Below are 24,327 nucleotides of genomic sequence, written 5' to 3' on the forward strand. Positions count from 1 at the left end.
AGCCTCCTCGTCCTACAGCTTGCCTGCCATGCTGCATGCTTGTTCCAACCAACAACCTAACTGGCTAAAGTCGGCTAGCAACTTCCAGACACAAATGAGACAACACCTCACTCTGACCATTTTACTTGCCGTAGCAGAGCTGGTTAGGCTGTTTACATGTTATCTAGAGCGTTCTTGACTAACTATTAATTTTTTACCTACGTCTGCGCTCTGACACTCAGACGAGAGTGCTCTGAAATCGGAGTAGATAGCCAGAGTGAATTTGCGAATGTAAGATATATGCTAACTGTATAACAGTCGTTCATGTTCTTGCTAGCTAACCAAATTCATCTCTAGCTGTGTGTAGCCACTGAAAACGATATGAGGGGAAATAGACACTCCACCCACTCCTCCAATGACATGACAGCTAGCTAGCTGCTAGGAGGATATCTATCTAATGTTATGCTCTGTGTGTAGCCACTGAAAACGATATGAGGGGAAATAGACACTCCACCCACTCCTCCAATGACATGACAGCTAGCTAGCTGCTAGGAGGATATCTATCTAATGTTATGCTCTGTGTGTAGCCACTGAAAACGATATGAGGGGAAATAGACACACTCACCCAATGACATGACAGCTAGCTAGCTGCTAGGAGGATATCTATCTAATGTTATGCTCTGTGTGTAGCCACTGAAAACGATATGAGGGGAAATAGACACTCCACCCACTCCTCCAATGACATGACAGCTAGCTAGCTGCTAGGAGGATATCTATCTAATGTTATGCTCTGTGTGTAGCCACTGAAAACGATATGAGGGGAAATAGACACACTCACCCACTCCTCCAATGACATGACAGCTAGCTAGCTGCTAGGAGGATATCTATCTAATGTTATGCTCTGTGTGTAGCCACTGAAAACGATATGAGGGGAAATAGACACACTCACCCACTCCTCCAATGACATGACAGCTAGCTAGCTGCTAGGAGGATATCTATCTAATGTTATGCTCTGTGTGTTTAGCTTGCTACATAAATAGATACACTAGCCTATTAGCCACGTTATGACTGACTTGTGATCATCGCCCTTCCTAGTTTGATCTTATTGACATTCCCAGCCTTAGTTACATTCGTTAGTCATGGAAACTGAAACGGGGCATCCCAAATGGAGGCAGCAAACAATGTATCAGGCCAGCTGTGATTTACAACCTGATAGCAATATTTTTTAGACTACCAAGAAATGTACTGGTGAGTTATATTAATCATGCAATGAACTGCATCCATTTATTCTGCCAACAATTCCTTAGTGTACATCATGGAATGTTGAGTCACACAGAACATATTTTTTAAAACCTCTTATAAAGTTGGTTTTGCATCATAAACTGGGAATTTGATATACATTTACATTTTACATTTAAGTCATTTAGCAGACGCTCTTATCCAGAGCGACTTACAAATTGGTGCATTCACCTAATGACATCCAGTGGAACAGCCACTTTACAATAGTGCATCTACATCTTTTAAGGGGGGGGGGGGGGGGGGCAGAAGGATTGCTTTATCCTATCCTAGGTATTCCTTGAAGAGGTGGGGTTTCAGGTGTCTCCGGAAGGTGGTGATTGACTCCGCTGTCCTGGCGTCGTGAGGGAGTTTGTTCCACCATTGGGGTGCCAGAGCAGCGAACAGTTTTGATTGGGCTGAGCGGGAACTGTACTTCCTCAGTGGTAGGGAGGCGAGCAGGCCAGAGGTGGATGAACGCAGTGCCCTTGTTTGGGTGTAGGGCCTGATCAGAGCCTGAAGGTACTGAGGTGCCGTTCCCCTCACAGCTCCGTAGGCAAGCACCATGGTCTTGTAGCGGATGCGAGCTTCAACTGGAAGCCAGTGGAGAGAGCGGAGGAGCGGGGTGACGTGAGAGAACTTGGGAGGGTTGAACACCAGACGGGCTGCGGCGTTCTGGATGAGTTGTAGGGGTTTGATGGCACAGGCAGGGAGCCCAGCCAACAGCGAGTTGCAGTAATCCAGACGGGAGATGACAAGTGCCTGGATTAGGACCTGCGCCGCTTCCTGTGTGAGGCAGGGTCGTACTCTGCGGATGTTGTAGAGCATGAACCTACAGGAACGGGCCACCGCCTTGATGTTAGTTGAGAACGACAGGGTGTTGTCCAGGATCACGCCAAGGTTCTTAGCGCTCTGGGAGGAGGACACAATGGAGTTGTCAACCGTGATGGCGAGATCATGGAACGGGCAGTCCTTCCCCGGGAGGAAGAGCAGCTCCGTCTTGCCGAGGTTCAGCTTGAGGTGGTGATCCGTCATCCACACTGATATGTCTGCCAGACATGCAGAGATGCGATTCGCCACCTGGTCATCAGAAGGGGGAAAGGAGAAGATTAGTTGTGTGTCGTCTGCATAGCAATGATAGGAGAGACCATGTGAGGTTATGACAGAGCCAAGTGACTTGGTGTATAGCGAGAATAGGAGAGGGCCTAGAACAGAGCCCTGGGGGACACCAGTGGTGAGAGCGCGTGGTGAGGAGACAGATTCTCGCCACGCCACCTGGTAGGAGCGACCTGTCAGGTAGGACGCAATCCAAGCGTGGGCCGCGCCGGAGATGCCCAACTCGGAGAGGGTGGAGAGGAGGATCTGATGGTTCACAGTATCGAAGGCAGCCGATAGGTCTAGAAGGATGAGAGCAGAGGAAAGAGAGTTAGCTTTAGCAGTGCGGAGCGCCTCCGTGATACAGAGAAGAGCAGTCTCAGTTGAGTGACTAGTCTTGAAACCTGACTGATTTGGATCAAGAAGGTCATTCTGAGAGAGATAGCAGGAGAGCTGGCCAAGGACGGCACGTTCAAGAGTTTTGGAGAGAAAAGAAAGAAGGGATACTGGTCTGTAGTTGTTGACATCGGAGGGATCGAGTGTAGGTTTTTTCAGAAGGGGTGCAACTCTCGCTCTCTTGAAGACGGAAGGGACGTAGCCAGCGGTCAGGGATGAGTTGATGAGCGAGGTGAGGTAAGGGAGAAGGTCTCCGGAAATGGTCTGGAGAAGAGAGGAGGGGATAGGGTCAAGCGGGCAGGTTGTTGGGCGGCCGGCCGTCACAAGACGCGAGATTTCATCTGGAGAGAGGGGAGAGAAAGAGGTCAAAGCACAGGGTAGGGCAGTGTGAGCAGAACCAGCGGTGTCGTTTGACTTAGCAAACGAGGATCGGATGTCGTCGACCTTCTTTTCAAAATGGTTGACGAAGTCGTCTGCAGAGAGGGAGGAGGGGGGGGGGAGGGGGAGGAGGATTCAGGAGGGAGGAGAAGGTGGCAAAGAGCTTCCTAGGGTTAGAGGCAGATGCTTGGAATTTAGAGTGGTAGAAAGTGGCTTTAGCAGCAGAGACAGAAGAGGAAAATGTAGAGAGGAGGGAGTGAAAGGATGCCAGGTCCGCAGGGAGGCGAGTTTTCCTCCATTTCCGCTCGGCTGCCCGGAGCCCTGTTCTGTGAGCTCGCAATGAGTCGTCGAGCCACGGAGCGGGAGGGGAGGACCGAGCCGGCCTGGAGGATAGGGGACATAGAGAGTCAAAGGATGCAGAAAGGGAGGAGAGGAGGGTTGAGGAGGCAGAATCAGGAGATAGGTTGGAGAAGGTTTGGGCAGAGGGAAGAGATGATAGGATGGAAGAGGAGAGAGTAGCGGGGGAGAGAGAGCGAAGGTTGGGACGGCGCGATACCATCCGAGTAGGGGCAGTGTGGGAAGTGTTGGACGAGAGCGAGAGGGAAAAGGATACAAGGTAGTGGTCGGAGACTTGGAGGGGAGTTGCAATGAGGTTAGTGGAAGAACAGCATCTAGTAAAGATGAGGTCAAGCGTATTGCCTGCCTTGTGAGTAGGGGGGGAAGGTGAGAGGGTGAGGTCAAAAGAGGAGAGGAGTGGAAAGAAGGAGGCAGAGAGGAATGAGTCAAAGGTAGACATGGGGAGGTTAAAGTCACCCAGAACTGTGAGAGGTGAGCCGTCCTCAGGAAAGGAGCTTATCAAGGCATCAAGCTCATTGATGAACTCTCCAAGGGAACCTGGAGGGCGATAAATGATAAGGATGTTAAGCTTGAAAGGGCTGGTAACTGTGACAGCATGGAATTCAAAGGAGGCGATAGACAGATGGGTAAGGGGAGAAAGAGAGAATGACCACTTGGGAGAGATGAGGATCCCGGTGCCACCACCCCGCTGACCAGAAGCTCTCGGGGTGTGCGAGAACACGTGGGCAGACGAAGAGAGAGCAGTAGGAGTAGCAGTGTTATCTGTGGTGAGCCATGTTTCCGTCAGTGCCAAGAAGTCGAGGGACTGGAGGGAGGCATAGGCTGAGATGAGCTCTGCCTTGTTGGCCGCGGATCGGCAGTTCCAGAGGCTACCGGAGACCTGGAACTCCACGTGGGTCGTGCGGGCTGGGACCACCAGGTTAGGGTGGGCGCGGCCACGCGGTGTGAGGCGTTTGTATGGTCTGTGCAGAGAGGAGAGAACAGGGATAGACAGACACATATTTGACAGGCTACAGAAGAGGCTACGCTAAAGCAAAGGAGATTAGAATGACAAGTGGGCTACACGTCTCGAATGTTCAGAAAGTTAAGCTTACGTAGCAAAAAATCAATAAAATTACAAATCTTATTGACTAAAATGATATAGTACTGCTGGCTGGTGAAGAAGCCTGGCTAGCAGTAGCTGCGTTGTTGAAAGTGAAGCTGGCTAGGTGACCTCGACAGTTTCTCTAAATTTCTCTAAACTACACAATTATCATGGATACAAGGACAGCAAAGACAACTAGCTAACACTACGCTAATCAAGTCGTTCCGTTGTAATGTAAGTTTCTACAGTGCTGCTATTCGGTAGAAGTTGGCTAGCTAGCAGTGTTAGCTAGCAGTGTTGGCTAGGTAGGAGGACAGCAGCGCGGGAGGCGAAACTAGCTGGCTAGCTAACCGATAATTACTCAAAGTTACACAATTATCTTAGATACAAAGCTAGCAAAGAAAACTATGTAGCTAGCTAACACTACACAAAACAAGTCGTTCCGTTGTATTGTAATCGTTTCTACAATGCTCTTCGGTGGCAAGCTGGCTAGCTAGCAGTGATGGCTACGTTGCGTTAATTTCGAACGAAAATAGCTCGCTAGCGAACCTCAATAACGACGCAATTATGTTTGATAAAAGACGGCTATGTAGCTAGCTAAGATCAAACAAATCAAACCGTTGTACTGTAATGAAAATGAAAATCAGACCGTTGTACTATAATGAAATGTAATGAAAAGTTATACTACTATTCGGTAGACGGTGGACGTTTGCTAGCTGCTGGGCAGATAGCAGTGGACAACGAGACGACGAAATACGATAATTACGCCGTTATCTTTGATACACAGACGGCTATGTAGCTAGTTAAGAAGAAATTGCTAAGGTTGGACAAATTAAATCGTTGTACTATAATGAAATGTAATGAAAAGTTATAAAAGTTATACTACCTGCAGAGCGAATGCAGAGCGAATGCAAACGCGACCGCTCGCCCCAAACCGGATGTCAAGTATGTATATTTTTGACTGATATTATGATTCTGTTTCATATCTGCATATCTGTCAGTTCCACTTTAACCCAGTGTATTCACATGTACGCTAGTTACCATGGCAACATACATATCCATTGTTTCCAAAATGCCGACCAGATATCTATCTCATCTGTGGAAACAGAAGGGGCCCATGTCCTTTTTCTGGCTGTGTTCTCCAGTCCTCACACACACAGAGGGAAATGAGTGTCTGTCAAGATGAGGGCGGTTATTAAGACACATTAGCTGTGGATTGTTTTGATAACAAATCTAAGGGCCTGTCGGAGTAGATCAGTGTTTCCCCTGGCCTGGCGGCACAGCAGACGAAGACAGACATGAGGCGCTGCAGCAGTACACAACACTATCCATGTGTGACCGTACGTAGCTCTTGTGGGGCCTCTGTGTCTGTATGTCAATGTGGGGCCCTTATTTTGGTTGACGTGGGCCTCGTCTGTCCATGCGATGTGGGGCCCCTGGCAGAGACAACGAGAGAAAAGATAGTGAGTAAGAGGGCAGGTCTAATGGAGGATGGTCTAATTACTGGGTTATAAGTGAGGTACAAAAGTGACCTTTTCCCCAGTGGATCCCTGGCAGGCGCCACACACACACACACACACACACACACACACACACGGCAGGCCACAGCTAGCGCCTCATTATCTGACACGTTAGCGCCTTCTGACTCATTAGTTAATATTTATAGCAGGCCTTCACTAACCACCCTGACCGCACCCTCACCACCACTTTCTCCCCCTCTTCCTCTCTATCTCTCTCGCTCTCTGTGTGTCTGTCCCTCTCTCTTTTTTCACACTCTGTCCAGTTGGGTGTTGGAGGGAAAAGGTTAGCTGTCTCACCTCCTCAGACTGTTAGCTGTCTCACCTCCTCAGCCTGTTGGCTCTCTCCCTCCTCAGCCTGTTAGCTCTCTCCCCCCTCAGCCTGTTAGCTCTCTCCCCCCTCAGCCTGTTAGCTCTCTCCCCCCTCCTCAGCCTGTTGGCTCTCTCCCCCCTCAGCCTGTTAGCTCTCTCCCCCCTCAGCCTGTTAGCTCTCTCCCCCCTCAGCCTGTTAGCTCTCTCCCCCCTCCTCAGCCTGTTGGCTCTCTCCCTCCTCAGCCTGTTAGCTCTCTCCCCCCTCAGCCTGTTAGCTCTCTCCCCCCTCCTCAGCCTGTTGGCTCTCTCCCCCCTCCTCAGCCTGTTGGCTCTCTCCCCCCTCCTCAGCCTGTTGGCTCTCTCCCCCCTCCTCAGCCTGTTGGCTCTCTCCCCCCTCCTCAGCCTGTTGGCTCTCTCCCCCCTCCTCAGCCTGTTGACTATGTACCCCACCCCCGGTGTATTTCACACACAATCATAATGCACAATTGGTAAACAAACTCTTTGACCTGTACCGGAGCACCAAGTCTAGGCCTAAAAGGCTCCTAAACAGCTGCTACCCCCAAGCCATTAGACTGCTAAACAGCTGCTACCCCCAAGCCATTAGACTGCTGAACAGCTGCTACCCCCAAGCCATTAGACTGCTGAACAGCTGCTACCCCCAAGCCATTAGACTGCTGAACAGCTGCTACCCCCAAGCCATTAGACTGCTGAACAGCTGCTACCCCCAAGCCATTAGACTGCTAAACAGCTGCTACCCCCAAGCCATTAGACTGCTAAACAGCTGCTACCCCCAAGCCATTAGACTGCTAAACAGTTATTCAAATGCCTATTTACATTGACCCCGTTTTTTACGCTGCTGCTACTCACTGTTTTATTATCTATACATAGTCACTTTACCCCGACATATACATATTACCTCGACTAACCTGTACCTCCGCACTTTGACTCGGTACCAGTACCCCCTGTATATAACCTCGCTATTGTTATTTTATTATGACAAATACAATTTTAATTTAATAAAAAAACAAAAAACGAATGACAATAACAGTGTAGACCAGTGTTTCTCAAACTAGGGGTCTGAACCCCATGAGGGGGTCGCCTGATTTTGAAAATGGGGTCGCAAGAGAAACTCTGAAATACATTTTACAAATTTTGCTTGGTTCATAGAAACGGGGTTACATCAGTAACCGCCGGCAACCACTAGATACGGTTGTAATAAACAGAGCGGTTTCTGTTTTCTCCCTACAAAAGTGGCTCCATCCTTTCGAAAGGTTTCAGCTACAAAATGTTATGACCCCATCACTGAAAGATCTGACTCTCAGGAACACGGATGTGTCTCCTGTTACCCTCTACGATACCCACAAGCCTTATTAGAAGAGAGTGGGCAAGACCAGGCATTACATCTACTGTCACAGCTATTGTCACAGCTACTGTCAGACTGGTTTGTAATAGACTGTCATAGCCCCAATTGAATAAGTAAACCTTGGCTTTTTTTTACACGGTGGTGTCATTAAAATTGTTTGATCAAAATGGTGAACCCCTGGTGTAGATTATATAAACATACTTCCATATGATGCCTGGAAGGCTGACTGGTGTTAAAATGCATTAAGTTACCTGGTCTGTAGCAGTTAGCTCTGGGCTGTCCTCTCCTCCAGTCTGCCTGGTCTGTAGCAGTTAGCTCTGGACTGTCCTCTCCTCCAGTCTGTCTGGTCTGTAGCAGTTAGCTCTGGACTGTCCTCTCCTCCAGTCTGTCTGGTCTGTAGTAGTTAGCTCTGGACTGTCCTCTCCTCCAGTCTGCCTGGTCTGTAGCAGTTAGCTCTGGGCTGTCTTCTCCTCCAGTCTGCCTGGTCTGTAGCAGTTAGCTCTGGGCCCTCCTCTTCTCCAGTTAGCTCTGGGCTGTCCTCTCCTCCAGTCTGCCTGGTCTGTAGCAGTTAGCTCTGGGCCCTCCTCTCCTCCAGTTAGCGCTGGGCTGTCCTCTCCTCCAGTCTGTCTGGTCTGTAGTAGTTAGCTCTGGACTGTCCTCTCCTCCAGTCTGCCTGGTCTGTAGCAGTTAGCTCTGGGCTGTCCTCTCCTCCAGTCTGCCTGGTCTGTAGCAGTTAGCTCTGGGCTCTCCTCTCCTCCAGTTAGCTTTGGGATGTCCTCTCCTCCAGTCTGTCTGGTCTGTAGCAGTTAGCTCTGGACTGTCCTCTCCTCCAGTCTGCCTGGTCTGTAGCAGTTAGCTCTGGACTGTCCTCTCCTCCAGTCTGCCTGGTCTGTAGCAGTTAGCTCTGGGCCCTCCTCTCCTCCAGTTAGCTCTGGGCTGTCCTCTCCTCCAGTCTGCCTGGTCTGTAGCAGTTAGCTCTGGGCTGTCCTCTCCTCCAGTTAGCTCTGGGCTGTCCTCTCCCCCAGTCTGTCTGGTCTGTAGCAGTTAGCTCTGGGCCCTCCTCTCCTCCAGTCTGCCTGGTCTGTAGCAGTTAGCTCTGGGCTGTCCTCTCCTCCAGTCTGCCTGGTCTGTAGCAGTTAGCTCTGGGCTCTCCTCTCCCCCAGTCTGTCTGATCTGTAGCAGTTAGCTCTGGGCTGTCCTCTCCTCCAGTCTGTCTGGTCTGTAGCAGTTAGCTCTGGGCTGTCCTCTCCTCCAGTCTGTCTGGTCTGTAGCAGTTAGCTCTGGGCTGTCCTCTCCCCCAGTCTGCCTGGTCTGTAGCAGTTAGCTCTGGGCTGTCCTCTCCCCCAGTCTGTCTGGTCTGTAGCAGTTAGCTCTGGGCCCTCCTCTCCTCCAGTCTGCCTGGTCTGTAGCAGTTAGCTCTGGGCTGTCCTCTCCTCCAGTCTGCCTGGTCTGTAGCAGTTAGCTCTGGACTGTCCTCTCCTCCAGTTAGCTCTGGGCTCTCCTCTCCCCCAGTCTGCCTGGTCTGTAGCAGTTAGCTCTGGGCTGTCCTCTCCTCCAGTCTGCCTGGTCTGTAGCAGTTAGCTCTGGGCCCTCCTCTCCTCCAGTTAGCTCTGGGCTGTCCTCTCCCCCAGTCTGCCTGGTCTGTAGCAGTTAGCTCTGGGCTGTCCTCTCCCCCAGTCTGCCTGGTCTGTAGCAGTTAGCTCTGGGCTGTCCTCTCCTCCAGTCTGCCTGGTCTGTAGCAGTTAGCTCTGGGCCCTCCTCTCCTCCAGTTAGCTCTGGGCTGTCCTCTCCTCCAGTCTGCCTGGTCTGTAGCAGTTAGCTCTGGGCCCTCCTCTTCTCCAGTTGGCTCTGGGCTTTCTTCTCCTCCAGTTAGCTCTGGGCCCTCCTCTCCTCCAGTTAGCTCTGGGCCCTCCTCTCCTCCAGTTAGCTCTGGGTCCTCCTCTCCTCCAGTTAGCTCTGGGCCCTCCTCTCCTCCAGTTAGCTCTGGGCTGTCCTCTCCTCCAGTTAGCTCTGGGCCCTCCTCTCCTCCAGTTAGCTCTGGGCCCTCCTCTCCTCCAGTTAGCTCTGGGCTGTCCTCTCCTCCAGTCTCCCTGGTCTGTAGCAGTTAGCTCTGGGCTGTCCTCTCCTCCAGTTAGCTCTGGGCCCTCCTCTCCTCCAGTTAGCTCTGGGCTGTCCTCTCCTCCAGTCTGCCTGGTCTGTAGCAGTTAGCTCTGGGCTCTCCTCTCCTCCAGTTAGCTCTGGGCTCTCCTCTCCTCCAGTTAGCTCTGGGCCGTCCTCTCCTCCAGTTAGCTCTGGGCCCTCCTCTCCTCCAGTTAGCTCTGGGCTGTCCTCTCCTCCAGTTAGCTCTGGGCCCTCCTCTCCTCCAGTTAGCTCTGGGCCGTCCTCTCCTCCAGTTAGCTCTGGGCCCTCCTCTCCTCCAGTTAGCTCTGGGCCCTCCTCTCCTCCAGTTAGCTCTGGGCCCTCCTCTCCTCCAGTTAGCTCTGGGCCCTCCTCTCCTCCAGTTAGCTCTGGGCCCTCCTCTCCTCCAGTTAGCTCTGGGCCCTCCTCTCCTCCAGTTAGCTCTGGGCTCTCCTCTCCTCCAGTCTGCCTGGTCTGTAGCAGTTAGCTCTGGGCCCTCCTCTCCTCCAGTTAGCTCTGGGCTCTCCTCTCCCCCAGTCTGTCTGGTCTGTAGTAGTTAGCTCTGGGCTGTCCTCTCCCCCAGTCTGTCTGGTCTGTAGCAGTTAGCTCTGGGCTGTCCTCTCCTCCAGTCTGCCTGGTCTGTAGCAGTTAGCTCTGGGCTGTCCTCTCCCCCAGTCTGTCTGGTCTGTAGCAGTTAGCTCTGGGCTGTCCTCTCCTCCAGTCTGCCTGGTCTGTAGCAGTTAGCTCTGGGCTGTCCTCTCCTCCAGTCTGCCTGGTCTGTAGCAGTTAGCTCTGGGCTGTCCTCTCCTCCAGTCTGTCTGGTCTGTAGCAGTTAGCTCTGGGCTCTCCTCTCCCCCAGTCTGCCTGGTCTGTAGCAGTTAGCTCTGGGCTGTCCTCTCCCCCAGTCTGTCTGGTCTGTAGCAGTTAGCTCTGGGCCCTCCTCTCCTCCAGTCTGCCTGGTCTGTAGCAGTTAGCTCTGGGCTGTCCTCTCCTCCAGTCTGCCTGGTCTGTAGCAGTTAGCTCTGGGCCCTCCTCTCCTCCAGTCTGCCTGGTCTGTAGCAGTTAGCTCTGGGCTGTCCTCTCCTCCAGTCTGCCTGGTCTGTAGCAGTTAGCTCTGGGCCCTCCTCTCCTCCAGTCTGCCTGGTCTGTAGCAGTTAGCTCTGGGCTGTCCTCTCCTCCAGTCTGCCTGGTCTGTAGCAGTTAGCTCTGGGCCCTCCTCTCCTCCAGTCTGCCTGGTCTGTAGCAGTTAGCTCTGGGCTGTCCTCTCCTCCAGTCTGCCTGGTCTGTAGCAGTTAGCTCTGGGCTGTCCTCTCCTCCAGTCTGCCTGGTCTGTAGCAGTTAGCTCTGGGCTGTCCTCTCCTCCAGTCTGCCTGGTCTGTAGCAGTTAGCTCTGGACTGTCTTCTCCTCCAGTCTGCCTGGTCTGTAGCAGTTAGCTCTGGACTGTCCTCTCCTCCAGTTAGCTCTGGGCTCTCCTCTCCCCCAGTCTGCCTGGTCTGTAGCAGTTAGCTCTGGGCTGTCCTCTCCTCCAGTCTGCCTGGTCTGTAGCAGTTAGCTCTGGGCCCTCCTCTCCTCCAGTTAGCTCTGGGCTGTCCTCTCCTCCAGTCTGCCTGGTCTGTAGCAGTTAGCTCTGGGCCCTCCTCTTCTCCAGTTGGCTCTGGGCTTTCTTCTCCTCCAGTTAGCTCTGGGCCCTCCTCTCCTCCAGTTAGCTCTGGGCCCTCCTCTCCTCCAGTTAGCTCTGGGTCCTCCTCTCCTCCAGTTAGCTCTGGGCCCTCCTCTCCTCCAGTTAGCTCTGGGCTGTCCTCTCCTCCAGTTAGCTCTGGGCCCTCCTCTCCTCCAGTTAGCTCTGGGCCCTCCTCTCCTCCAGTTAGCTCTGGGCTGTCCTCTCCTCCAGTCTCCCTGGTCTGTAGCAGTTAGCTCTGGGCTGTCCTCTCCTCCAGTTAGCTCTGGGCCCTCCTCTCCTCCAGTTAGCTCTGGGCTGTCCTCTCCTCCAGTCTGCCTGGTCTGTAGCAGTTAGCTCTGGGCTCTCCTCTCCTCCAGTTAGCTCTGGGCTCTCCTCTCCTCCAGTTAGCTCTGGGCCGTCCTCTCCTCCAGTTAGCTCTGGGCCCTCCTCTCCTCCAGTTAGCTCTGGGCTGTCCTCTCCTCCAGTTAGCTCTGGGCCCTCCTCTCCTCCAGTTAGCTCTGGGCCGTCCTCTCCTCCAGTTAGCTCTGGGCCCTCCTCTCCTCCAGTTAGCTCTGGGCCCTCCTCTCCTCCAGTTAGCTCTGGGCCCTCCTCTCCTCCAGTTAGCTCTGGGCCCTCCTCTCCTCCAGTTAGCTCTGGGCCCTCCTCTCCTCCAGTTAGCTCTGGGCCCTCCTCTCCTCCAGTTAGCTCTGGGCTCTCCTCTCCTCCAGTCTGCCTGGTCTGTAGCAGTTAGCTCTGGGCCCTCCTCTCCTCCAGTTAGCTCTGGGCTCTCCTCTCCCCCAGTCTGTCTGGTCTGTAGTAGTTAGCTCTGGGCTGTCCTCTCCCCCAGTCTGTCTGGTCTGTAGCAGTTAGCTCTGGGCTGTCCTCTCCTCCAGTCTGCCTGGTCTGTAGCAGTTAGCTCTGGGCTGTCCTCTCCCCCAGTCTGTCTGGTCTGTAGCAGTTAGCTCTGGGCTGTCCTCTCCTCCAGTCTGCCTGGTCTGTAGCAGTTAGCTCTGGGCTGTCCTCTCCTCCAGTCTGCCTGGTCTGTAGCAGTTAGCTCTGGGCTGTCCTCTCCTCCAGTCTGTCTGGTCTGTAGCAGTTAGCTCTGGGCTCTCCTCTCCCCCAGTCTGCCTGGTCTGTAGCAGTTAGCTCTGGGCTGTCCTCTCCCCCAGTCTGTCTGGTCTGTAGCAGTTAGCTCTGGGCCCTCCTCTCCTCCAGTCTGCCTGGTCTGTAGCAGTTAGCTCTGGGCTGTCCTCTCCTCCAGTCTGCCTGGTCTGTAGCAGTTAGCTCTGGGCCCTCCTCTCCTCCAGTCTGCCTGGTCTGTAGCAGTTAGCTCTGGGCTGTCCTCTCCTCCAGTCTGCCTGGTCTGTAGCAGTTAGCTCTGGGCCCTCCTCTCCTCCAGTCTGCCTGGTCTGTAGCAGTTAGCTCTGGGCTGTCCTCTCCTCCAGTCTGCCTGGTCTGTAGCAGTTAGCTCTGGGCCCTCCTCTCCTCCAGTCTGCCTGGTCTGTAGCAGTTAGCTCTGGGCTGTCCTCTCCTCCAGTCTGCCTGGTCTGTAGCAGTTAGCTCTGGGCTGTCCTCTCCTCCAGTCTGCCTGGTCTGTAGCAGTTAGCTCTGGGCTGTCCTCTCCTCCAGTCTGCCTGGTCTGTAGCAGTTAGCTCTGGACTGTCTTCTCCTCCAGTCTGCCTGGTCTGTAGCAGTTAGCTCTGGACTGTCCTCTCCTCCAGTTAGCTCTGGGCTCTCCTCTCCCCCAGTCTGCCTGGTCTGTAGCAGTTAGCTCTGGGCTGTCCTCTCCTCCAGTCTGCCTGGTCTGTAGCAGTTAGCTCTGGGCCCTCCTCTCCTCCAGTTAGCTCTGGGCTGTCCTCTCCTCCAGTCTGCCTGGTCTGTAGCAGTTAGCTCTGGGCCCTCCTCTTCTCCAGTTAGCTCTGGGCTGTCTTCTCCTCCAGTCTGTCTGGTCTGTAGCAGTTAGCTCTGGGCCCTCCTCTCCTCCAGTTAGCTCTGGGCTGTCCTCTCCTCCAGTTAGCTCTGGGCTGTCCTCTCCTCCAGTTAGCTCTGAGCCCTCCTCTCCTCCAGTTAGCTCTGGGCCCTCCTCTCCTCCAGTTAGTTCTGGGCCCTCCTCTCCTCCAGTTAGCTCTGGGCCCTCCTCTCCTCCAGTTAGCTCTGGGCTGTCCTCTCCTCCAGTTAGCTCTGGGCCCTCCTCTCCTCCAGTTAGCTCTGGGCCCTCCTCTCCTCCAGTTAGCTCTGGGCCCTCCTCTCCTCCAGTTAGCTCTGGGCCCTCCTCTCCTCCAGTTAGCGCTGGGCTGTCCTCTCCTCCAGTCTGCCTGGTCTGTAGCAGTTAGCTCTGGGCCCTCCTCTCCTCCAGTTAGCTCTGGGCTCTCCTCTCCCCCAGTCTGTCTGGTCTGTAGCAGTTAGCTCTGGGCTCTCTCCTCCAGTTAGCGCTGGGCCGTCCTCTCCTCCAGTTAGCTCTGGGCCCTCCTCTCCTCCAGTTAGCTCTGGGCCCTCCTCTCCTCCAGTCTGCCTGGTCTGTAGCAGTTAGCTCTGGGCCCTCCTCTCCTCCAGTTAGCTCTGGGCCCTCCTCTTCTCCAGTTAGCTCTGGGCTGTCCTCTCCTCCAGTCTGCCTGGTCTGTAGCAGTTAGCTCTGGGCCCTCCTCTCCTCCAGTTAGCTCTGGGCTCTCCTCTCCCCCAGTCTGTCTGGTCTGTAGCAGTTAGCTCTGGGCTCTCCTCTTCTCCAGTCTGCCATAAATCTGATCAGAGGGGAGACGTTTCCATTAGAATAAATGGCAGCCTCTCAGAGGAGAAGTAAGATTGATGGTTAAAGTTAAATGGTATTAGCCGTGCAGTTTAAATATTTAACCCAGCCTTATCATAACTGTTCTTAACACTTAAAGTAATATACAGCTCATGCCTGGCTGTGTGTGTGGACCTGTATCACATATATCTTCTACAGATCAGCTCCGTCTAGTCTACTTCACTGTTGTCCAGTGGCTGGCTGTTATCCACGGAGGTCTTGTAAAGACAGAGTTATTTCAGAGGTTGTGTTCAGGGTTGTAGGGGAATTCATTGTGTTTCAGTATTGTGATATGGATTCAAACCATCTTTACTGCATGGAAAGAAGATTTTAGCATATGCCGGGATCTCCGGTTATCGGTTTTGATTGAACAATTGGCTCTGCATTTTACCAGTGTTTGACTACCAGGTTCACGGGATTGAACTGGGGACTGAGTTTTCTAGTTTTACTGTAGTGTTTAACCACAGAGAGAGCAGGTCTAGTTTTACTGTAGTGTTTAACCACAGAGAGAGCAGGTCTAGTTTTACTGTGGTGTTTAACCACAGAGAGAGCAGGTCTAGTTTTACTGTGGTGTTTAACCACAGAGAGAGCAGGTCTAGTTTTACTGTGGTGTTTAACCACAGAGAGCAGGTCTAGTTTTACTGTGGTGTTTAACCACAGAGAGCAGGTCTAGTTTTACTGTGGTGTTTAGAGAGCAGGTCTAGTTTTACTGTAGTGTTAACCACAGAGAGAGCAGGTCTAGTTTTACTGTAGTGTTTAGAGCCACAGAGAGAGCAGGTCTAGTTTTACTGTGGTGTTTAGAGCCACAGAGAGAGCAGGTCTAGTTTTACTGTAGTGTTTAACCACAGAGAGAGCAGGTCTAGTTTTACTGTGGTGTTTAACCACAGAGAGAGCAGGTCTAGTTTTACTGTAGTGTTTAACCACAGACAGAGCAGGTCTAGTTTTACTGTAGTGTTTAGAGCCACAGAGAGAGCAGGTCTAGTTTTACTGTAGTGTTTAACCACAGAGAGAGCAGGTCTAGTTTTACTGTGGTGTTTAACCACAGAGAGAGCAGGTCTAGTTTTACTGTGGTGTTTAGAGAGCAGGTCTAGTTTTACTGTAGTGTTTAGCCACAGAGAGAGCAGGTCTAGTTTTACTGAGGTGTTTAACCACAGAGAGAGCAGGTCTAGTTTTACTGAGGTGTTTAACCACAGAGGGAGCAGGTCTAGTTTTACTGTGGTGTTTAACCACAGAGAGAGCAGGTCTAGTTTTACTGTAGTGTTTAACCACAGAGAGAGCAGGTCTAGTTTTACTGTGGTGTTTAACCACAGAGGGAGCAGGTCTCCTCCTGCCCTTGGCACGGCCCTCTCACCTGAAGGTAAATGTTTATGACTGGCTCCTCATTAAAACAGAGGCCATTAATGGGCCCAATTAAAACAATGGTTTCATCTCACACCAAATGAAACCCAGCCCTGTTTATTGGGGCTGTGGATAATGGAATCTGAGACTGAAGGATGTGTTGTTAACCCTGTCCTGCCCAAACTAGATGGACAATGTGATCATCTCTGATAACTTGCTCCGTCTCTTGATTCTTAACAAATATAAGTCCTTGGAAGGAGGATATATTCACAGACATGTTTGTCATTTGTGAGGGATCTTTCCTAGTACTGCCATACAGCTTTGTACCCATTTCCAGAAAGTTCAACTCACTCAAGAAAAAAGTTAAACTTTGAGAATAGAAGTCTATGAAGTTGCATTTTCTAGTTGTTAGTTTGTAAAAGGAGCATTCCCTTCCATCTGAGAGATGTATATTTGAACAGCTGAACTCCTACGAGGCCCCTCCCCCTACCCTCCAGTGGGCCGGATCAATGGCCTCAATCACCACGGAGATGACGGAACGTTTGAATATCCCTCCCTGATTGGGCCAGAGCGCTGGGCCTGGGGATCGATAGGAGGCAGCTGAGCACCCATTGATTGGCATTGCCCTTTTCAATAACACTGATAGCCCGCTCTCTCTCTCCTCTCCTGTATAATAATTGTGAAATAATCACTGGAGCTGTTAGCAGGTAAGGGGTGTTTGTGGAAGGCGGACGGGGGCTCTGCTGTGGACCAGATAGATAGGAGATTCACAGACAGGGCTGCTGGAGCTGCCTGCGTCAGCATTATGAGAAGTAATGGACTGTTCTGGTCTGAACCATCAGCTAGTGTTCTCAGGCTCTCTCCTCTCTCCATTTCTCACTCTCATTCTCATCTCCATCTCTTCCTTCGATTAGTTGGTCTAGCTCTCCCTCTTCTCTCCATTTCTTTCTTCTATTAGGTTGTCTAGCCCGCTATGTGTCTCCGTTGGGAGAATAGACCCTCTGAATGATGACTGTGTTGTGTTGTTGCAGTGGCCCAGAAGATCGTGGCGACCAGGAAGAAGCAGCAGCTGTCCATTGGTCCGTGCAAGTCCCTCCCTAACTCCCCTAGCCACTCCTCTGTGTGTTCTGCACAGGTGGCTGCAGCAGTACACATCAGCCAGGTAGGTACACACACACATAAATACATTTACCGACAGACACCATTTACTGACACACAAACAAAATGGCCACATTGAGGTCCTTGACTACATTCCCTTGTCCATATGTGTTCTTCCTCCCTCTACCACCCTTTACCACCCTGTCCACCCTGTCCTGTCTTCGATACACACACACACACACACACACACACACACACACACACACACACACACACACACACACACACACCCTTTACCACCCTGTCCTGTCTTCGATACACACACACACACACACACACACACACACACACACACACACACCCTTTACCACCCTGTTGTGTCTTAGATCCACACACACACACACCCTTTACCACCCTGTCGTGTCTTAGATCCACACACACACACACCCTTTACCACCCTGTCGTGTCTTAGATCCACACACACACACCCTTTACCACCCTGTCGTGTCTTAGATCCACACACACACACACACCGTTTCCCACCCTGTCGTGTCTTCGATCCACGGCGCTCAGTCCCCCATGGATTTGTCATTAAACCAGCATCATTCAGCTTGTCTCCATAGCCCAGCTCATCCCCTGAGAATCAGGGTTGTTTTCACTAAGTAACAGTTCTCTCCTACTGCGGAATGGCCCTCAGTGTGTCTTCAATGCTACCCATAATCCTCTCCCAAGCTGGGGCTCTTGTTGTACAGTAGAGTGTTAAGGAATCTAGGAGGAATGATGGAGGTTATGAGTGACACAGATCTAGTGTCTGACATTATGAAGAGGTTATACTGTACCAGCTGTATACTAGTGTAGTGTCTGTTATTATGAAGAGGTTATACTGTACCAGCTGTATACTAGTGTAGTGTCTGTTATTATGAAGAGGTTAAACTGTACCAGCTGTATACTAGTGTAGTGTCTGTTATTATGAAGAGGTTATACTGTACCAGCTGTATACTAGTGTAGTGTCTGTTATTATGAAGAGGGGATACTGTACCAGCTGTATACTAGTGTAGTGTCTGTTATTATGAAGAGGTTAAACTGTACCAGCTGTATACTAGTGTAGTGTCTGTTATTATGAAGAGGTTAAACTGTACCAGCTGTATACTAGTGTAGTGTCTGTTATTATGAAGAGGTTATACTGTACCAGCTGTATACTAGTGTAGTGTCTGTTATTATGAAGAGGTTATACTGTACCAGCTGTATACTAGTGTAGTGTCTGTTATTATGAAGAGGATATACTGTACCAGCTGTATACTAGTGTAGTGTCTGTTATTATGAAGAGGATATACTGTACCAGCTGTATACTAGTGTAGTGTCTGTTATTATGAAGAGGTTATACTGTACCAGCTGTATACTAGTGTAGTGTCTGTTATTATGAAGAAGATATACTGTACCAGCTGTATACTAGTGTTATTATGAAGAGGTTATACTGTACCAGCTGTATACTAGTGTAGTGTCTGTTATTATGAAGAGGTTATACTGTACCAGCTGTATACTAGTGTAGTGTCTGTTATTATGAAGAAGATATACTGTACCAGCTGTATACTAGTGTTATTATGAAGAGGTTATACTGTACCAGCTGTATACTAGTGTAGTGTCTGTTATTATGAAGAGGTTATACTGTACCAGCTGTATACTAGTGTAGTGTCTGTTATTATGAAGAGGTTATACTGTACCAGCTGTATACTAGTGTAGTGTCTGTTATTATGAAGAGGATATACTGTACCAGCTGTATACTAGTGTAGTGTCTGTTATTATGAAGAAGGGATACTGTACCAGCTGTATACTAGTGTAGTGTCTGTTGTTATGAGGGGGGATGCTGTTCCAGCTGTATGTTCAACTTTCTCTCTTTCTCACTATCACACACTTTTTTATATTGTTCTGTCTCTCTCTGTTTACTCTCATCCATACATACACTCATTCTGTCTGAACTAAGTTAGTGTTACCAACACAGTACATAGAAGTGTGTGTGTGTCTCTGTAGCAGACCAGTAATGGCGGCAGCCTGAGTGACTACTCCTCGTCAGTCCCCTCCACCCCCAGCACCAGTCAGAAGGAGCTACGCATCGACGTCCCCCAGACCACCAACACCCCCACACCCGTCCGCAAGCAGTCCAAACGCCGCTCCAACCTCTTCACTGTGAGCCCAGATACACACACACACACACACACACACACACACACACACACACACACACATAGGACATCTACTTCTTCACTGTGAGCCCAGATACACACACACACACACACACACACACACACACACGCACACGCACACGCACACGCACACGCACACACGCACATACACACACACACACACACACACACACACATACACACACACACACAGGACATCTACTTCTTTACTGTTGACTATGTATTATTAGATGTTCAAACAATGGATGTTAAATACATACAAAATGATCTAAAGGACTTTTAAATGGTAAATGGCTTACAGTGAGAATCTACGGGCCACAGGGAAGGTTGTATGTGACCACCTTCTAGAATGTACAGACACATGCATCATGTCCACTTCCCAGTTCCTTAGCAACTTAGAGAGAGGTCAACAACTGGGTCAAGTTGACTCATAGACACAATAATAACCCCAGTCACCTCTCGCAGCCATTAGACGAGGCCTGTTATGTGAAGACTAGAAGAGGGCTGTAACAGACCCTTGTTCAGGCTCCTCGTTCAGACACTTTAGAGGGCCTAACTCAGGGCCTCTATAACCCCTACTTGTTCTCCTATCTCCTTCTCCACAGTCTCGGAAGGCCAGCGAGCCAGACAGGGACAAGAAAGGACTGGAGGGCCGAGCGGACAGCATTGGAAGCGGCCGAGCTATTCCAATTAAGCAGGTATGATCAGATCTGGCCCTCGCCTGGCCAGCCGGCTGCTACGGGGATAATTAGGGTCCGGCAGCGCCGTATTGCTGATTTCCCGGAGAACGAGGGCTGCCTGTGATCAGAGCGTGAAGCCCAGACACAGCCAGGCTCTCTTCGTTTGATGCCTTCTCCTTGATTAACAGCGAAAGCACACACTTGACATCAATTAGAGTTGGGGGTTCTCCTGAGTATTGAAATGAGATCATTAGTATAAGGAGCGGGACGGGATTTCACTCTCACTTTCTTTCACTCTCCCCACTGCCCCCCCCACTGCCCCCATCCCTCTGTCCCCCCCACTGCCCCCATCTCTCTCTCCTTGTCCAAAAAGAATGAGGGGAGAGATGGTGAGAGGGAGAAGAGGCTGAGGATGGTTAATGAAGTGCAGTCTGCCGGCTGGCATATGGTCCTCTGCTTCCCTCTTCCTCTACGTGCTTTTCAAAGCCCTGCCTTTTCCTGTGTGGCTGTGTAGCCGAGCGCTTTGATTGGGGCATCGGCAGGGGGGTGGGTAGGTAGGGAGGTGGAGAGGAAGTGGAGGGGTATCAAACCAGAGAGCTCAAGAGCCCCCCCCCCCCCCCCCCCCCCCACTGTAATTGTGGAGAGATTGTTTGAGTTGGCCTTAATTTGTCGCAAACAAGCATGGAGCGAACCACGGAGGGAGGGAGGGGGCTGGCATCTCCTGTGAGCCGCTTCAACTGGAGTATAAGGAAATCAGCCAATTAGCGTGTGCTAATCACGGCCTCTCATATCAGCACGGAGGCCTCGTTTGTAATCCACTAATGAACAAATTGCAACTCTGATTAGGGGCCTCCTTTCAACGACGCGCTGCATTTGTTAGCAGCGCCGCGGTAGTTGTTAGTGCCGGGGCCGTGTCGCGCAGCTCGTCGAGGGAGACCGTGTCTCTGTGGTGCTGCTGCGCAAGGAGGCCCCCCGCTGGGACAGCACAGCAGAGAGCAGATTAAATTGTCTTGTCCCCTCAATCAGGGACGACATGATGTTTACTTGTGAGATGTTTACTTGTATCCCCTAACTCCCCACAGGAAGGACATATCAGTATGAAGTAGCAACGGGGTCCTGTGTTATTCCCAGGCGTCCAGTTAGCATGGACATCATAGCCTCTGATAGTGTTGCTCCTCTCTAAACTGATAAGAGCCTCGATCAGGAGGCTCTATTAGTCACATAACCCAATCTGCCATTCAGTCCTGTCTATATGTAGACAGTATAGCAGCAGAGCTTGATGTAATTGACCTGTTCATCCTATCTCTGGTTAGCAGTGTTTTAGTCTGCGTTGTGGCGGTAAACGCGGGAGGACGTGGAACTGGAAGTGACTCAGAGGAGAGAGCCCAGGCCCATACTCATCATACTCACAGAACAGATCACAGCTGTGTGTGTGTGTGTGTGTGTGTGTGTGTGTGTGTGTGTGTGTGTGTGTGTGTGTGTGTGTGTGTGTGTGTGAGAGCTTACCGCTGTGGAAACGACATTGACGATGTTGTGCTTTCTATAAGGATCCATGTTGAAGTACTTGTCAAACATTTCTCATGTGATGAAGATGGATTGGAAGAGCTGCTACACAGTGCCAGATATGTGTGTGTTCTCCTGTCCCTGTAGAAGAGCCTCTCTCTCACTCACACGTCATCTCTGTCTGTCTGGCAGAAGTAGAATCCTCCTGGGTCCAGCCACTCAATTTGCATAACTCCTGTGAAGTCATTGGCTGATAATGATGTACAAATGAAGAGGGCCACATACACATGTCACTGGTGGCAGATGGGAGGTGTGTGTGTGTGTGTGTGTGTGTGTGTGTGTGTGTGTGTGTGTGTGTGTGTGTGTGTGTGTGTGTGTGTGTGTGTGTGTGTGGATGAGGTTTTTAGAAAGATGACGAAGACCAACAGTCTTAAAGAACCCTCCATCATATGGGTTTGGCTGTGGCCTCTGAGTCGCCCATTGTTTCCCCAACATGAGACACATGGTGAGCAAGGCCCGGCACGACCACACACCCTCAGCCCACCTGACAGCTGCCAGCCCCAGACAGACAGAGGTTGGAGAATAACACGTAGCCGGCAGCGCTCCGAGGCATCGGGCCACAGCCAGAGCTGCTTCCCTTTTTAGAGCTGGATGTTAATTGATTTGATCATTCCCCGTGGTCTTTCCTCTTGGAGAATGTGTATCTCTGTATGTCTCTCTCCATCTCCCCTCCTGCCTCTGTGTTGGCTGCAGGCAGACCTGTTCCCTAATTAGACTGTGTGTGTGTGTGTGTGTGTGTGGAGATGGCAGCAGCTTAGCTACCTGCCTCCCCATTAGCACTCAGTTTACACTCCATTTTAATGAGTGCTGCTGCGTCTGACTCCTCCCTCCACACACCACCTCACCTTTTCTTGTTGAACACGTTCAGACCTGGTCCACAAATTGTACCAGACGCACAGTATGCTACGACTCCATACATGCCAGGTCTCCCTCAGAGGGCTAGCAACACGACTCATTCACTGAGAGGACGTGTCCCCTGACTGGCTCCTTTTGGTTGTCCTTGTCTGTGTGTTGAAGAGGGGAGGAAGGGGACAGTCTTTAGTTGAATCACTTTGGAAGGGGACAGTCTTTAGTTGAATCACTGCTTCTGTTAGGTTGGCAGAGTCGCGCCGCAGCTCCTTAAAGTTACAGTCATAATCGGCAGTCAATTAATCACGCGATGAGGAGGATGATGATGATGAGGAGTTGTTGGTTTTTGGCATCAGATCTTAACATGTTGTTCAGAAACTACAGGTGAAGGGGATTGCCTTTACTCATAAATATGGGTGACTTGTGGGAGATCATTTGACTTTACATATGGAAGATAATTAGGGTCAACAGTAGAGAACGACAGATATGGGTTTTTAAGAGCCGATACCATTTTTTGGGGGTCAAGGACGCCGATGGCTGATTATTTTAGGCCGATAATAAATCTAATTACGTTGGAGCATTTTGATGAGAAATGCTCCCAGAGACAACCATGTGTGCAATAACAAATCAATTATACAACCATACAGTCAATTTGACTTTATCAATGTAACTACCCAACAACATAAAGGTGGTAATAATTGATTTGAATGGTCAGTCTCTTGATAAACTGGGTAAATTAAGATGGCGTAGGTCTACTCACAATACAGGTGAATTCATATTCAATAGGAGTGTATGCCTGAGCTGGTGTTGGCTGATTCCAATGGTCTTTGGTGCTACAGGTGACAATCTGTTTCCCTTTCATTTGGGACCATGTTAGGCCTACTGATAAATACCATTTTCATATGAGTAGCCTATTGCTTTATTTTATAAAAATGTCTCCTTTAAGAGAAAAGACACCACTTGCTTGTCATGTAGCCAGACAGTAGGTACTATTCTTATTTTAGGAGAATATAACAGTCCCTCAACCCTGATGAGGGTTTTGTTGCCTCAATACAGCTAAAAGGAATTGACATTTTAAACTATAAATGTATTAACATGTATATAAGAAATCTATGTCAAGATGTTACTGTTCCCTCTGCTAAAATGTCCTGGAATGCAGCCCTAGGACAAGTGAACTGGAGCAAAGTCTCGTTGTTGTCTGGCAAATATAATATACAGTTGAAGTCGGAAGTTTACATACACTTATGTTGGAGTCATTAAAACTCGTTTTTCAACCACTCCACAAATTTCTTGTTAACAAACTATAGTTTTGTCAAGTCAGTTAGGACATCTACTTTGTGCATGACACAAGTCATTTTTCCAACAATTCTTTACAGGCAGATTATTTCACTTATAATTCGCTGTATCACAATTCCAGTGGGTCAGAAGTTTACATACACTAAATTGACTGTGCCTTTAAACAGCTTGGAAAATTCCAGAAAATGATGTCATGGCTTTAGAAGCTTCTGATAGGCTAATTGACATAATTTGAGTCAATTGGAGGTGTACCTGTGGATGCATTTCAAGGCCCACCTTCAAACTCAGTGCCTCTTTGCTTGACATCATGGGAAATCAAAAGAAATCAGCCAAGACTTCAGAATCATAATTGTAGACCTTCACAAGTCTGGTTCATCCTTGGGAGCAATTTCCAAATGCCTGAAGGTACCACGTTCATCTGTACAAGCAAGAGTACGCAAGTATAAACACCATGGGACCATGCAGCCGTCATACCGCTCAGGAAGGCGATGCTTTCTGTCTCCTAGAGATGAATGTACTTTGGTGCGAAAAGTGCAAATCAATCCCAGAAAAAAAGCAAAGGACCTTGTGAAGATGCTGGAGGAAACGGGTACAAAAGTATCTATATCCACAGTAAAACGACTCCTATATTGACATAACCTGAAAGGCCGCTCAGCAAGGAAGAAGCCACTGCTCCAAAACTGCCATAAAGAAGCCAGACTACGGTTTGCAACTGCACATGGGGACAAAGATCGTACTTTTTGGAGAAATGTCCTCTGGTCTGATGAAACAAAAATAGAACTATTTGGCTATAATGACCATCTTTATGTTTGGAGGAAAAGGGGGAGGCTTTCAAGCCGAAGCACACCATCCCAGATGTGAAGCACGGGGGTGGCAGCATCATGTTGTGGGGGTGCTGTGCTGCAGGATGGACTGGTGAACTTCACAAAATAGATGGCATCATGAATTGAAAATTATGTGGATATATTGAAGCAACATCTCAAGA

The 24,327-nt window shown here is 50.3% G+C and overlaps 1 protein-coding gene across 1 annotated transcript in view; it reads left to right on the forward strand.

Moving 5' to 3' along the window:
• LOC129844746 (arf-GAP with GTPase, ANK repeat and PH domain-containing protein 1-like) overlaps positions 1 to 24,327 on the forward strand; it is a 131,686-nt gene that overhangs the window by 14,824 nt on the left and 92,535 nt on the right. Inside the window, exons 3-5 of the mRNA XM_055912830.1 lie at positions 16,687 to 16,817; positions 18,782 to 18,937; positions 19,560 to 19,652. Of these exons, the coding sequence (XP_055768805.1) occupies positions 16,687 to 16,817; positions 18,782 to 18,937; positions 19,560 to 19,652 (380 nt within the window). The remainder of the gene's footprint in view (positions 1 to 16,686; positions 16,818 to 18,781; positions 18,938 to 19,559; positions 19,653 to 24,327) is intronic.

The sequence above is a fragment of the Salvelinus fontinalis genome, unplaced genomic scaffold (genome assembly GCF_029448725.1).
Source record: "Salvelinus fontinalis isolate EN_2023a unplaced genomic scaffold, ASM2944872v1 scaffold_0221, whole genome shotgun sequence".
Taxonomy (NCBI): domain Eukaryota; kingdom Metazoa; phylum Chordata; class Actinopteri; order Salmoniformes; family Salmonidae; genus Salvelinus; species Salvelinus fontinalis.